The sequence below is a fragment of the Protopterus annectens genome, chromosome 9.part0 (genome assembly GCF_019279795.1).
Source record: "Protopterus annectens isolate FY-2018-M chromosome 9.part0, PAN1.0, whole genome shotgun sequence".
NCBI lineage: Eukaryota > Metazoa > Chordata > Ceratodontiformes > Protopteridae > Protopterus > Protopterus annectens.
In genome coordinates this window covers 1,894,858,661-1,894,872,194 of record NC_056743.1, presented here as the reverse complement: position 1 = coordinate 1,894,872,194, position 13,534 = coordinate 1,894,858,661, and the positions used below count along the sequence as shown (strand labels likewise).

The 13,534-nt window shown below is 37.9% G+C and overlaps 1 protein-coding gene across 1 annotated transcript in view; it reads right to left on the bottom strand.

The window, feature by feature from the left end:
- Positions 1 to 13,534, bottom strand: part of LOC122810818 (complement C3-like) — a 1,708,896-nt gene that overhangs the window by 1,220,720 nt on the left and 474,642 nt on the right. The window contains exon 11 of the mRNA XM_044082377.1: positions 7,325 to 7,471. Coding sequence (XP_043938312.1) covers positions 7,325 to 7,471 — 147 coding nt within the window. The remainder of the gene's footprint in view (positions 1 to 7,324; positions 7,472 to 13,534) is intronic.

Sequence of the window (13,534 nt, the reverse complement as noted above, 5' to 3'; positions counted from 1 at the left end):
ATTACCCCATCCAAGTCGTGAACATCCTTAACACAGTCATAAAGATCAATAAGGAACTGTTTAGAGTCTCTAAGGACAAACTTATTAGAATTAATTACTGGTCTTAGATGTTTCTCAACATAAACTGAGAGGGGTTCGGTCACCCAACCACCACCCGCCACTATAGGTCTCATTGGTGGATTGGATGGGTTTTTATGCACCTTGGGTAACCCCTGTATTATGGGTATAAGTGGATTCAGGACAAGAAGGTAGTCATAAGTGTCCTTAGTAATAAGACCTCCTCTAAAAACATCTGTCAAACAATTAAAGACTAAATCCATAATCAAATGTACATCCGTACAATCTGGGATCGATACTTAAATGGTGACCTCCTTCCGAATAACGATAGTAAAGTTAGTGAAGGTATTTCTTTTCCCCTACTTGTCAGACGAGAGTGAGGAGGGATATGAACCAGGTCTGAGTCGGGGGTGTCAGAAACACAAATACTCAGGGGAATATTCTCAGAATTACACCCTCAAGAAAATGTGGGGGGAAATGAACAGTCATTCATTTTTAACATTTCTTCTTATGTACTTTCTCTGGATGAAAGGAGAGTTCTGTCTAAAGGATTACATTTTATTCCCACATGTAGAAGTCAGCTGTTTGATACAGTATTGGACCTTAAAGTGTTCTGTAGAAATATAATGCTTTGTAAGCTTCATGGTGATACAAATAAACAGGTAGGAGAGGTAGCTTGAGTATCAACATGTTCTTTGAAGAAGTTAAGCAATTTTGCTCCTATAAATCATCCTTTAGTTGATGCATACATGCAGCTCACTGAGGATGAGCTTTTTAAATACTTTGATAATAATAATTCCAATGATAACGTGAGAACTAGATGTAACCTTAGTTTTAAAGAGAGGAAAGTGCTAAGGGAATTGCAGGATAATAAAACAATCATGATAAAGCCTGCTGATAAAGGTGGACTGATTACTATCATGGATACTGTACATTATGTGAGATCCATGGATAGAATGTTAAGTGAAAAGAAATTTTACAAGAAAATTTCAATCCAGGATGTACATTTGATTATGGATTTAGTCTTTAATTGTTTGACAGTTGTTTTTAGTGGCGGTCTTATTACTAAGGACACTTATGACTACCTTGTTGTCCTGATTCCACGTATACCCATAATACAGGGGTTACCCAAGGTGCATAAAAACCCATCCGATCCACCAATGAAACCTATAGTGGCGGGTGGTCTTTGGGTGACCGAACCCCTCTCAGTTTATGTTGAGAAACATCTAAGACCAGTAATTAATTCTAATAAGTTTGTCCTTAGAGACTCTAAACAGTTCCTTATTGATCTTTATGACTGTGTTAAGGATGTTCATGACTTGGATGGGGTAATTTTTGTTACCTTGGATGTACAATCCATATTCACAGTCATTCCTAATGATCTTGGTATTCAGTTTGTGCATGAATATCTTGCAGAACATAGTGATCTTTCCCTGGTTCAAATAGATTTAGTTACATTTTTCCTGGAATTGATTTTAGAGAACAACATTTGTATTTTCAATGGTGATATGTTTTCTCAGTTTCATGGGGTTGCTATGGGTACCTCATGTGCCAACACTTATGCCAATATGTTTTTGGCACACTGGGAGAATACTGTACTCTTTGGCATGGAGGAATTTAAGGCACATGTCTTGTTTTACCGGCGTTTTGTTGATGACCTTTTCATTTTGTGGAGAGGTAGTGTGGAAGAGCTGTTTGCATTCCACCAAATGACCAATATTCTGACTACTTGCTTGGACTTTACCTTGAATTTGTTATTTACACGTATTGAATATCTTGATCTCTATATTGAGAAACTGTGTAATGGCCTTATTAATACAGGCGTATTTCATAAAACATGCTATAGGAATTCTCTTCTATTTAGGACCAGTATGCACAATGAAAATATTTTTCGAAATTTGATTTAAGACCAAGGTGTTAGGGCATCTAGGCTGAACCCCTTGGAGGATTGTTTTTTAGATGAACTTAATAGTCTAGAAAATAGACTGTTATCCAGAGGGTATCGAGAGAATGAGATCTCTGAGTCATTGCATGATGTCAGCGTTTTACGTCAGGGTACTGCTGCACCATATTTTGGTCCTTTAAGTGCTGAGAATATTCATCATAAATGTGGAAATAGTGGGTTACTTAAAGTCCCCCTTTTTTACACCTATGACAATAGGAAATTGGTAGAAATTTTTAGTAGGAATTGATCTAGCCTACAAGTAGATGATGATATTAAAGAAGTAGTGGGTGAACGACCTAAGTTCTTTTATAAAAACAGAAAGAACTTAAAGAGGCTACTTTGCTATCAAAATCATAATAGTGACCATTGTAGTGGAGGCATCACTCATCCTTGTGGAGGGTGTAACTTTTGCCCATATAGTAACATATCGGCCAAGTTTTACCATCCAGATTTACATAGAGAATACTCCTTCCATGCTGATACTATATGTAGAACCCCTAATATTATATATTTGGTGGAATGCCAAATATGTCATTGTTTTTATGTTGGTAAAAACGAAGAAACCATTCAAGGACAGGATTAGAGAACATATATACAATATCAGGAAACGATCTGAGAATAACGCATTGGCCAAACATGTCATTCAACATGATTATAGCCGCTACTGTCTCTTTGGGACCCTTGAGGTCATAACACCTAGCATTAGGGAAGGAGATATTAGAAACCATACCGAGTGTAGAGAGACCAATTGGATTATTATCCTTAGAGCTGACAGGGGTAGTGGATTGAATGAGAGAGCTTCTATAAAACCCCTGCTAAAGAAACAAAGAAATCAGAGATGAAATATCTCCATTGTTTATGTTCTGTTTATAGGTTTTTAATGTAGGATGTTATATATCATTGTATTTTTATACTTTTTTATATGCCAATATATTTTTATGTACTTTTTCATATAGTTTTATATGTATACTTGTTGGATTAATATGAATGTTACTTTAAGATCTCATTCCATTAATTTCAGGCTTTATCCTGTGATTGGACTACCAGGATTTGAATTCTTATAAAAGGACATCTTTTTAATGTTGTATTATAAAGTCTGAAGAAGCTTATTAGCAAAAGCGCTTACCGTGTTTATGTGGAGTAATAAAAGGTTTTATGCTTTTTTATTTACTGGAACTGCCTGGTTGCTTCGTTGTGATATTTGCTACATTATTTTAACTTCAAAGATGTTCAACAATGCAGTGTTAGCCACTTCTTATTTCAATAAATGACTCATTCCACATATGACATAAAAATTCATAATAATAGCATATATTAACAACATCGACCTTAGTAGGCCCTGGTGTTGCCGCTGATGAGAATAAAAAGTAAAAAAGGCGCTCCACTGGTCATTGAACCTGTATTTATAGTTTTCAAGCTCCCTGTAGTGGTAAATTACTACACTCAGAAACGTCATGGTAAAACAGAGAGGCTGCAAGCTTAAAAATTATATGTCTAGGAATTGTCTAGTCTCTACTTGATATGCAATGTTATTGTACAACATATCATTGATAAGACTTTTTATATAAAAACTTATCTTAGATGCAGTCAATATCTGCTTAAAATCAAAATGAACAGATATTTTAACTATAGCATATACAAAGAATAAAAATATAGAGTGCAGTACTATGGATTTCTGCTAACCATCCTTGGAGTGTCTAAACAAATCCATCTCACAGATGTTAAAAAATATATATAGTATAAACTGCAATAAACAGCACCTAGTGTCTGAGGGGCCTGTTCTTCAAAAAAACATTTCAAGGAAACTGTGTCATTGAGACCATAACCTTTGTCGACTTGTAACCTAATTATCAATTTCTGTTCCTGTGCTTCTGTAGTATATCTGATATCCCCCTTCCTCAAATCATTCGATGTAAACCCTAACACTAAAAATTTAAACCGATGTGTAGGTCCTGCTTGTTGGGCATGTTTTGCTGTAGTCAAGGTGACATCTCCTTTGTTAATCTTGTATATATGCTCTCTAACTCATTCCCTTCAAGTCGTGTTTGTTTTTCCCACATACAATCTTGTGCATGTGGCACAACTGGCCAAATATATTAAGTCTCTGGATGAATAATTGGCTATTATATTCATCGTATACACCTGTGCTGTGGATGGATGCACAAATACATTGGTATTGCCCGTGTAATTACAGTAGTTGCAAGTACCACAGCTATAAGTGCCACTCTTGGCACCTTCAGTTCTAGTAAACATGGAGGGATTGTTATGACACACTAGTTATTTAATCGACGTACTGTTTTTATATCTATATTATATTTTAGGACACATCATTGCATCAATCTAAATCAGCTTGAGTGGCTTGAACTACCCAGCCTAATCCAGTATAACCAACTGATTATGGCTTATAAAATCCTCTATAATCCGGACAATACTCCTGCACTTAAAAATATTATCACCCCCTATAACAATCCTAGACCACTTCGATCCTCTAACAAACTACTAATTCAGACTAGCAAGATTAATAACACAGCCGGTGATTCTCTCTTTGCAAATTCTGTAAGTAGATCCTGGAACTCTCTTCCAGCTGATATTACCTTACTTTCCACCTTAGGTCAATTTAAAACTAGACTCAAACAACATTTGTCACTTAACTGGCTATGTCAATGTATCAAGCCTGGCTAACTCTCTCTAGAATGTGTAAAAATCTGTTAACCAGTTTACTGTGTAATTTAATTTAATCCTGACTTGTGCTCAGGATTAACTGTAACCCGTGGAACTTGTTTAACTTACTTACTTATGTAATCTCTGTAAATAGTCTGTTTGTAATATGTAATGCTGGTATTATGTAATGCTGCATCTGCTTACCCTTGGAGCTTTTCTGCCCGGGCCTCTGCTGAAAATGGACATGCATCCAGTCGGATTATCCTGGTCAACAAATGTAAAATAAAAAAAAATAAATCAAATAAAATAAAATAAAATATATGATGAGCGGATGTATTCCTGCTATCCATGATAACCTCTCATCAGCTGAAAGTATATGCCAATGTTTTTGGATACATTTATATATATGCAAGTGAGTTGAGGTTTTCCTGTTTTGAATGTTATGACATTGAACATGACGACGTTGGCGTTCGGTCATCTTCTGAATGTTATGACATTGAACATGACGACGTTGGCGTTCGGTCATCTTCTGAATGTTATGACATTGAACATGACGACGTTGGCGTTCGGTCATCTTCTGAATGTTATGACATTGAACATGACGACGTTGGCCTTCGGTCATCTTCTGAATGTTATGACATTGAACATGACGACGTTGGCGTTTGGTCATCTTCAGTTTCTAGTTGCAGCATTAACATCTTGATGGGGGGGGATCTTAGAATGAGGATGTCGTAGTTAAGCTAGACATTCTATAGGTTGTCTTTAATGACTACCCTCTGTATTAGAAGTAGTTGTTTAAAGCGATTTTATTAAAGTCTGAGGAAGTGTTTGGACCAGAATGCGAAAATGCTTACTTTTACTAATAAAGCAATTATTTGTAAGCAGCTGAGTCATGTGGAAGAATTTTATTAACTTTGTTCCTGTTGGATTATACACTTGTTCCTCTGACTTGAGGCCCAATTGGTGTGGTTTGCTGTTTAGTTCTTATTCAAACTGGTTTGAGATTGATTTGCTACCTAATCTAATGTACACTGATGTTATTATCAAATTGAAATGTCATTTATCAGTCCATGGTAGCCCACACAGTTATTTTTGACAATGCTACTCAATTTACCAGTCAATTTTATCAGAAATTTGCAAGAGAATGGACTTAGTACATATTACAAGTAGTCCAGAATATCCAGGCAAATGGACTAGCTGATCATGCAGTACAGAGTGCAAAGCAATTTCTTGAGAGGTCAAAGTGTGATAATACCAATGTCTTTTTGAATTTACTTAATCTCAGAAGCATAACTCATGACAATACACTTGGCTCATCTGCTCAGAGGCTTCTATCCAGGCAAACTAGAGAAACATTGCCTATTAGTTCCAGTTTGTTGGAGCCTAAAGCAAAGAACAGAACAATTAGGGCCCAAGTATCCAGAAAACGCTCTTTCCAGAAGTCCAGCTATGATAAATCCAGCAGATTTCTTTATCCATTGAAAGAAGGAGAGACAATGAGGATACAAACGGCAAAAGGTTTTGACCATATTGGTTTAATAACAGGTATATGTACTGAACTGAGATTCTACTTTGTAGAATGTGAGGGTGTGGAATACAGGAGAAATCGCAAACATCTTTTTTTGTACAAGAACTGATATCACAGCATTGTTGCTGTGATACAGACTCCAGATCTCAGAGCAATCCATACAATGTTTCTGCTCCCGAACATGTCTTAACTTCAACTTCCATTCCTGATGATGTTCCTGGTGTACCTAAGGTTGAACATTCAGCAAAGACAGTCCCAGTTGCTAGACCTAATTCTAATTTTTATGTCAAATGATTTGGTCATATTTCCAGACCTAGTGGGAATACACAGCGACCTGGGCATGATTGTATATATGTATCTCGTTCTTTATAATCACATGTCAAGTGATGTCATCAATATTGCATGACTTATTTCGCAAAGAGGGAGGATGTAGAATAGTATGTGTGTGGGTGTGTGCATGTGTGTGTGTGCGTGTGTGCATGTGTGTATGTGTGTGTGTGCGTGTGTGCATGTATGTGTGTGTGGTGTGTGCGTGTGTGTGTGTGTGTGTGTGTGTGTGTGTGTGTGTGTGTGTGCATGCGCGCGCTGTATCTTTAAGGAGCATGTCAAGGATGGCACATGCATGCACATAGCAAGCACATGCTAGCTTCAGTGCCATTTGAGCATACAGTCAGAGAGTAAGCATGTATGAGTGTAAAGTTTATCCACGTTAAAGTTAAAGTTATTAAGCCTCAATCTTGATGTGTTTGTACATAATGAAGCTACTTGAAAAGAACCCATAAAGACTCATCTAGTTTATTGCTGTTTATTTTTTTAATTTTGAATCTACTGCTCGTATCACTGAAAATGGGCTCTTTAAAGGCCTAGTGGACAGATGCAATAAATAAATAAATCCTGACTGGACAAGTGACACCCTGAAAGCAGCATTCATGTAACAGTCAACAATTTCTGTCTGTATTGACCTCTTACTGTAAATGTAAAATCACAAATATGTACTTCATTCCTTCTTAGTGGATATCAAAGCATCCTTAATGAGTTAATAAATACATATAATAGAATAAATGAGAAATGACATTCAAACGTGTTAGAAAACATGATTGTCAGTGGTACGTGCCTTCTAGTTCTATGCTTACCGTGATCTGTAAATTTTGTACACTGTTTGGCGTATTTATAGTCAGCTTTGCTGTTCCTTCTCCGTGTGTCATCCCTGTTACTTGACCCGGATTTGCAACTACAAGGACTCCATTAGCAGGTGAATCATCTGGGTTTATTACGTAGACCTAATTAGAAATAAAATATGAAATAATAAGAATCACATAGCTGCACTGTCTAAAAGCGTTAACATTACCAGAGAGCAGTCCTCCAGACACTGTAGATTATTTATATAGCTGGCATTTTACTCTAAAGCCTTCAAGCTCTATATTTGTTTTAGTCAAACAGTACCATGGTCCTTATGGTTGTCAGATCATGTGTAACAAGTTACATGTAACTGCACATTGCATTTTCAGTAATATTGTTTGCAAGAGGGTTAGCATGTTTTAATGCCTGTCTAATTCATAAGTGTGGGAGTTACCGGAAGCACAATCCCATGCAAACAAGCAAACAAACAAAGAATGCTACAAAAATGCAATTTAAAGAAAGTTCAAACTATTACTAAATTCTAAGTAAATAGTAATTACTGTTTATATTAAACTGAATTACTGTAAGAGAGTAAATAGTGTTTATATTAAATTGAATTAAGACAGTAAGCTAATTAAATGTCAGCTGTATGTTACAATCACTTGTTGGATTGTGATATAGTAAAGAACAATTACACAGTTCAAATAGCACAATACATCTTTTTTTGGTAATTATCTATTGAGTTATGCAGTTCGTATGGCATTGCCAAATTTTGTAACAACTTTTGTAACAATCTCAGAATCATATTTCAACCAAAATGCCATTCTGACCTAAAACACATTTCATTATATGTGAATCCCTCCTCTGACTGAAAATATTCCAAATCATGTCTTATTCTGACAAAGGATCATATGCCTTAAACAAGTTCCAGTCAGGTTCTGAATGGCATTCCAAGCTAAACTCTTCTCTGACCCAACATCATTTTTCTCAGCTAAGACTTTAAATAAGCTGAAACAAGTTCCTTTCCAGCCAAAAACTGTATTCCAAGGCAAGTCCCAGACTGACCCTGAGGAACATTCCAAATCAAGCCCTACCTTGTCAGAATCATATTCCAAGCCAAACCTTACTCTCTGTCAGTACCACATTCCCAGACAAATATTAATATGATCCAGAACTGTATTTCAGGGCAGGTTGCAGTATAACCAAGAAATGAATTCCAAGGCGAGTCCTAGACTGATTTATAACCTCCTCATTCCAAATCAAGTCTCACTTTGCAGAAAACCATACTTCAAGCCATGTCCTATCAGGTCTCAGAGCTGCATTCCAAGCAAAGTCCTACTCTGTTACAGACTCCTATTCCAAGCCAAGCCCTTCTCCAGCTTTAAAGCACATTCTAAGCTTATGCTGTGCTGACCCAGGATAATACTTCTGCTCAAATATCAGTGTAACTCAGAACAAAATTCCTTCAATGTTAGGATTTACTGTGATCTACAAATTATATTCCAAACCGAGTAGCGGTAGGACTCAAACTTTTATTCTAAGTCACATCCCACTTTGACTCATTAAATTGTCATTTTCTTTTCCTTTATTTATAATGATTAAAAATAAACATTTTATAAAACCAATAAATAAAAGGGAACCATTAGGAGATGTTGCCAGAAAATCATTGAATGTAATCTCACTAAGAATACTGTTGAGAATTAAGCTGCTGAATCTGCAGAACAAAACATATCTAACATCACGTTGTGTTGGAGGGAAGCATTTGCATATCTGTTTGGCAGTGCTAAACCCACCATATGGCAATTACAATACGACAAAACCACAGGGAAAGAAAAGCACCTTGAAAGAGTAATAGCAGCATCCAAGTGAAGTGTGAGTAAATTGTCACGTCATTTAATGGATACCATGGCTGAGGAAATAGCATGGCAGAGTGTATAGCAGCCTATTTACAGGGCTGCTACCTATATGACTTTCTAAATAAATAAAAACAGAAATGCTCATTTAGAAAGGTAATGTAGAATAGCACCCTCAGCCACCATGGAATTGTGGGGCTGTGATGGCTTGGTATTGTGGGGATTCCACGCACACATCCCAAATGAAGGACACCATGCTCCCTTCTTATAAAAAGGTCCAATGTTTCTACCTGCCTGCCTCTCTTTCTCTGCCTTTGTACTTCTAGAGTGAGATTTATGGTGAATGTCTGTGGAGCCTTGATTAGTAGACAGTGGTGCAGCAGATAGCGTTGTTGCCTCACAGCACGAGGTTTTCTGGTTTGGTTCTTGGCTAGGGTGCCTTCTGTGTAGAGTCTGCATATCATCCCTGTGTTTGTGTGGGTTTCCTCTCCCATTACAAAGACGTGTCTGCAGTGTTTCTCCCTGGGCTGCCACTGAAAATTGGCTTTGTTCCAAGTCGCACTTTCCTGGTTAACAAATGTTAAATAATCAGAAAGTAGAATGTCAAGATTTTTTGTGGAGAATGGTAATAGATAATTGCCAGAAAAAGGAAATCTGCCATATAAAAAGAAGTGACAGAATATGTTTACATTGTCAAGAAGAAGAAGAAACTATGGAACGTTGTTTTTAAATGAAAAGGAATAAAAAAGTTAGGGGGAATTATGTAAAGAAGATGTTTTTGAACATATAAAAGAAGTGGGTAAAACAGACATAGATATGATTAAATATGGATATTATAAGAATAAAAGTAAATAATATGTTAATAGATAAAAAGTTATTGAATCTTATATGAGTTATACGTAATGAAAGCATAAATTAAATTATTTTAAATGGTAAATGGCTTTTAGCAATGATATTAAGTAAAAATCAAAGGGTCTATATCATGTTGCTGACACCTTATGATCAAACTTTTAAAAGTTTGATTTTTTCAATGGAGATCTCCGTACAGTGCGGAATGGGAAAATTTCCCTTTCTGCACTTTAGTGTGATCTCGGAGTTCATATATTTAAATAGCGGGGGGTTGTAGGGGGTGCAGGGGGGCTTGCCTACTGCTTAAATCATTCAAGTAGGTTTTTTCTTTGGTTTATTTTTTTATTACATTTTCGAACTTTTAAAAGTTCGAGCATATGGTGTCAACCATATGACGTTCAAACGTTAAAAAGTTTGATTATGTAATATAGATGCAAATCAAATGGGGATTATGCAAAAAAGGAATGGGAGTGTAATAGGGATGAAAATTTAGTATGATTTTAATGTAAATTATAAATATGTGTAAACACGTTTTAATATGTTGAATATTTTGTAAATAACAGTTCTTTTTATATACAAATAAAGGATCCCTACTCTTGTTGATAGGTATAGTGGGATCCTTTACATACACCTGAGATACCATAAACTTTAGCAGATGGGACATCAGTTTAACATTTCATTGAAGGATGACACACAGCAGCACACCATCCCCTTCTCTATACTGCACTGCAGTGTCAGTAAATGATCTGCCTGGTGTGGGTATAAAACCTTTCGCACCAAAGGCAAGTGTGCTACTTGTTGTGCCACTGATACTGCCTTTCAGATAAAGGAAGAGATACAACTGCATGGCAATGATATGCAACCCTAAACATATAATGTCTCCAAAGGCAAGATATATATGGTGCATAAAAAGCAGTCATAATGGAATCCTATGATACACAATCATCAGTAGCACGAGGGATGATGACTTAGTCCACAGTACTACTCTTTGCTTTCATCCAGGTCAGTCTAGAAGAGCACTGCTAGCACTCCAGCACTGTTCTTTGTTTTCATCCAGGTCAGTCTAAAACAGCACTGCTAGCACTCCAGCACTGTTCTTTGTTTTCATCTGGGTCAGTCTAGAACAGCACTGCTGGCACTCCAGCACTGTTCTTTGTTTTCATCTAGGCCAGTCTAGAGCCACACTGCTAGCACTCCGGCACTGTTCTCTGTTTTCATCTAGGCCAGTCTAGAACAGCACTGCTATCACTCTGTCACTGTTCTTTGTTTTCATCCAGGGCAGTCTAGAACAGCACTGCTAGCACTCTGGCACTACTCTTTGTGTTCATCCAGGTCAGTCTAGAACAGCACTGCTGGCACTCTGGCACTGTTCTTTGTTTTCATCCAGGTCAGTCTAGAACAGCACTGCTAGAACTCTGGCACTGTTCTTTGTTTTCATCCAGATCAGTCCAGAACAGCACTGCTAGTACTCCGGCACTGTTCTTTGTTTTCATCCAGGTCAGTCTAGAACAGCATTGCTAGCACTCCACACTCCAGCACTGTTCACAATGGCTAAGAAGATTAGGACGATCCATTGTAAAAATTACCAAAGAGAGAAAAATCAGGAAAAGAAAAAATGTAGCAAAGTCAATCCCTCACCATAAAGAGATCACTGAAGGCTATGTTTAAAGATAGCATGTTTCTCTATAGCTGGACTAGAAAGGATTGCTGATGTTATTTTCTGTCAAATATACCTCCAGTTGAAAGAACACTACTTTTTTCAGTATCTTATTAAAAAATGGAAGACTGGTTGATAATTATCCAGATTGCAATAACCTAGCACAGTCTTTTTGAGGACAGGGCATAGCCAAAAACCTGCAAATATAAGAAGGACTCCATCCTAAGGTGAGGTAGAAACTTGAGCCAAGTCCCTGCAGACTTGCCAAAACAAGTCTGTTTGTGCATGAATCTAATGCATAAGTATTTGTGGCCTTACTAAAAATCATGAAGATAAAGTCATCATAGTCAGGAACGGCAAACTCAAAACCAACAAAATACAAACTCAACTGATAAAATCCCACTTGCTAACATGAGAAACCTAGGACCTGTTGAGTGCAAAGTAACAGACAACTAGACCACATTCTTTACAAGTTAAAAAGGCAATAAGGACTGTACAGCCTCCCCACCATGTGGAAAGGCAGTAAGGACTACACAGCCTGCTCACCATGTGGAAAGGCAGTATATGGACTGCACAGCCTCCCCACCATGTGGAAAGGCAGTATATGGACTGCACAGCCTCCCCACCATGTGGAAAGGCACTAAGGACTGCACAGCCTCCCCACCATGTAGAAAGGCAGTAAGGACTGCACAGCCTCCTCACCATGTGGAAAGGCAGTAAAGACTGCACAGCCTCCCCACCATCTGGAATGCTAATATTGGCTGCACAGCCTCCTCACCATGTAGAATGGCAGTAAGGACTGCACAGCCTCCCAACCATGTGGAAAGGGAGTAAGGACTGTACAGCCTCCCACCATGTGGAATGCAAGTATGGACTGCACAGAATCCCCACCATGTGGAAATACAGTAAGAACTGCACAGCGTCCTCACCATGTTGAAAGGCAGTATATGGACTGCACAGCCTCCCCACCATGTGGAAAGGCAGTAAGGACTGCACAGCCTCCTCACCATGTGGAAAGGGAGTATATAGACTGCACAGCCTCCTCACCATGTGGAAAAGCTATGTCCTGTCAGTGCATACTGTCTATTTTGACCTAGCCAAGGCCTGTGACACAACTCTCAGTCAGGTATCTTAGAGGAACTCTCTCAGCTGAGGATTACTCCTTACATTACTATATGGGTAGCCAATTGGTTCACTGACAGAACACATATTGCCAAAGTTTGTGACTCCACCTCTACCAGTAAATCTGTCACCAGTGGTGTACCACAAAGATCTGTGCTGAGCCCTTTACTGTTTGGAATCTATTTCTCAGAAGTCCAGGCTAAAGTAGTTGGCCTTTTGGCTAACTGCAAATTGGGTGCAATCACTGGATCCCTTAACAATGTTAACACATTAAAGGAGGGGTAACACAGACAAACGACTGGTGCCAAAGGCACGGTCTAAAACTAAATGCAAAAAAGTACATTATTATCCCCTTTGGCAAAGCAGAATTCTCTGCAAATTACAACATTGACAGCACCCCACTAAGTTCAAACCCAGTGGTGTGAAATCTGGGAATCCAGGCAGATAGCAATCTGAACTTTGACCCACAAGTTTTCACAGTGGTAAGGAAAGCATTCTATGTTGCGCATCTCTTAAATAAGGGCATTGCATCCAGGTTTAAAGATGTTATAACTCCACTGAACTCAACTCTCATCAGACCATTAAAAACCTGCAATGCATCCTTCTGTATGGACCTCACCAGACAACTGCACCAGCTGGAGAGACCACAGTGGTTTCTCTCCAAGAAAATACATGGCCTCCAAAGCATGTCTTATGTGCATAGACTGAAAGCCCTATCACTGTACTCTGTATCATATAGGCTG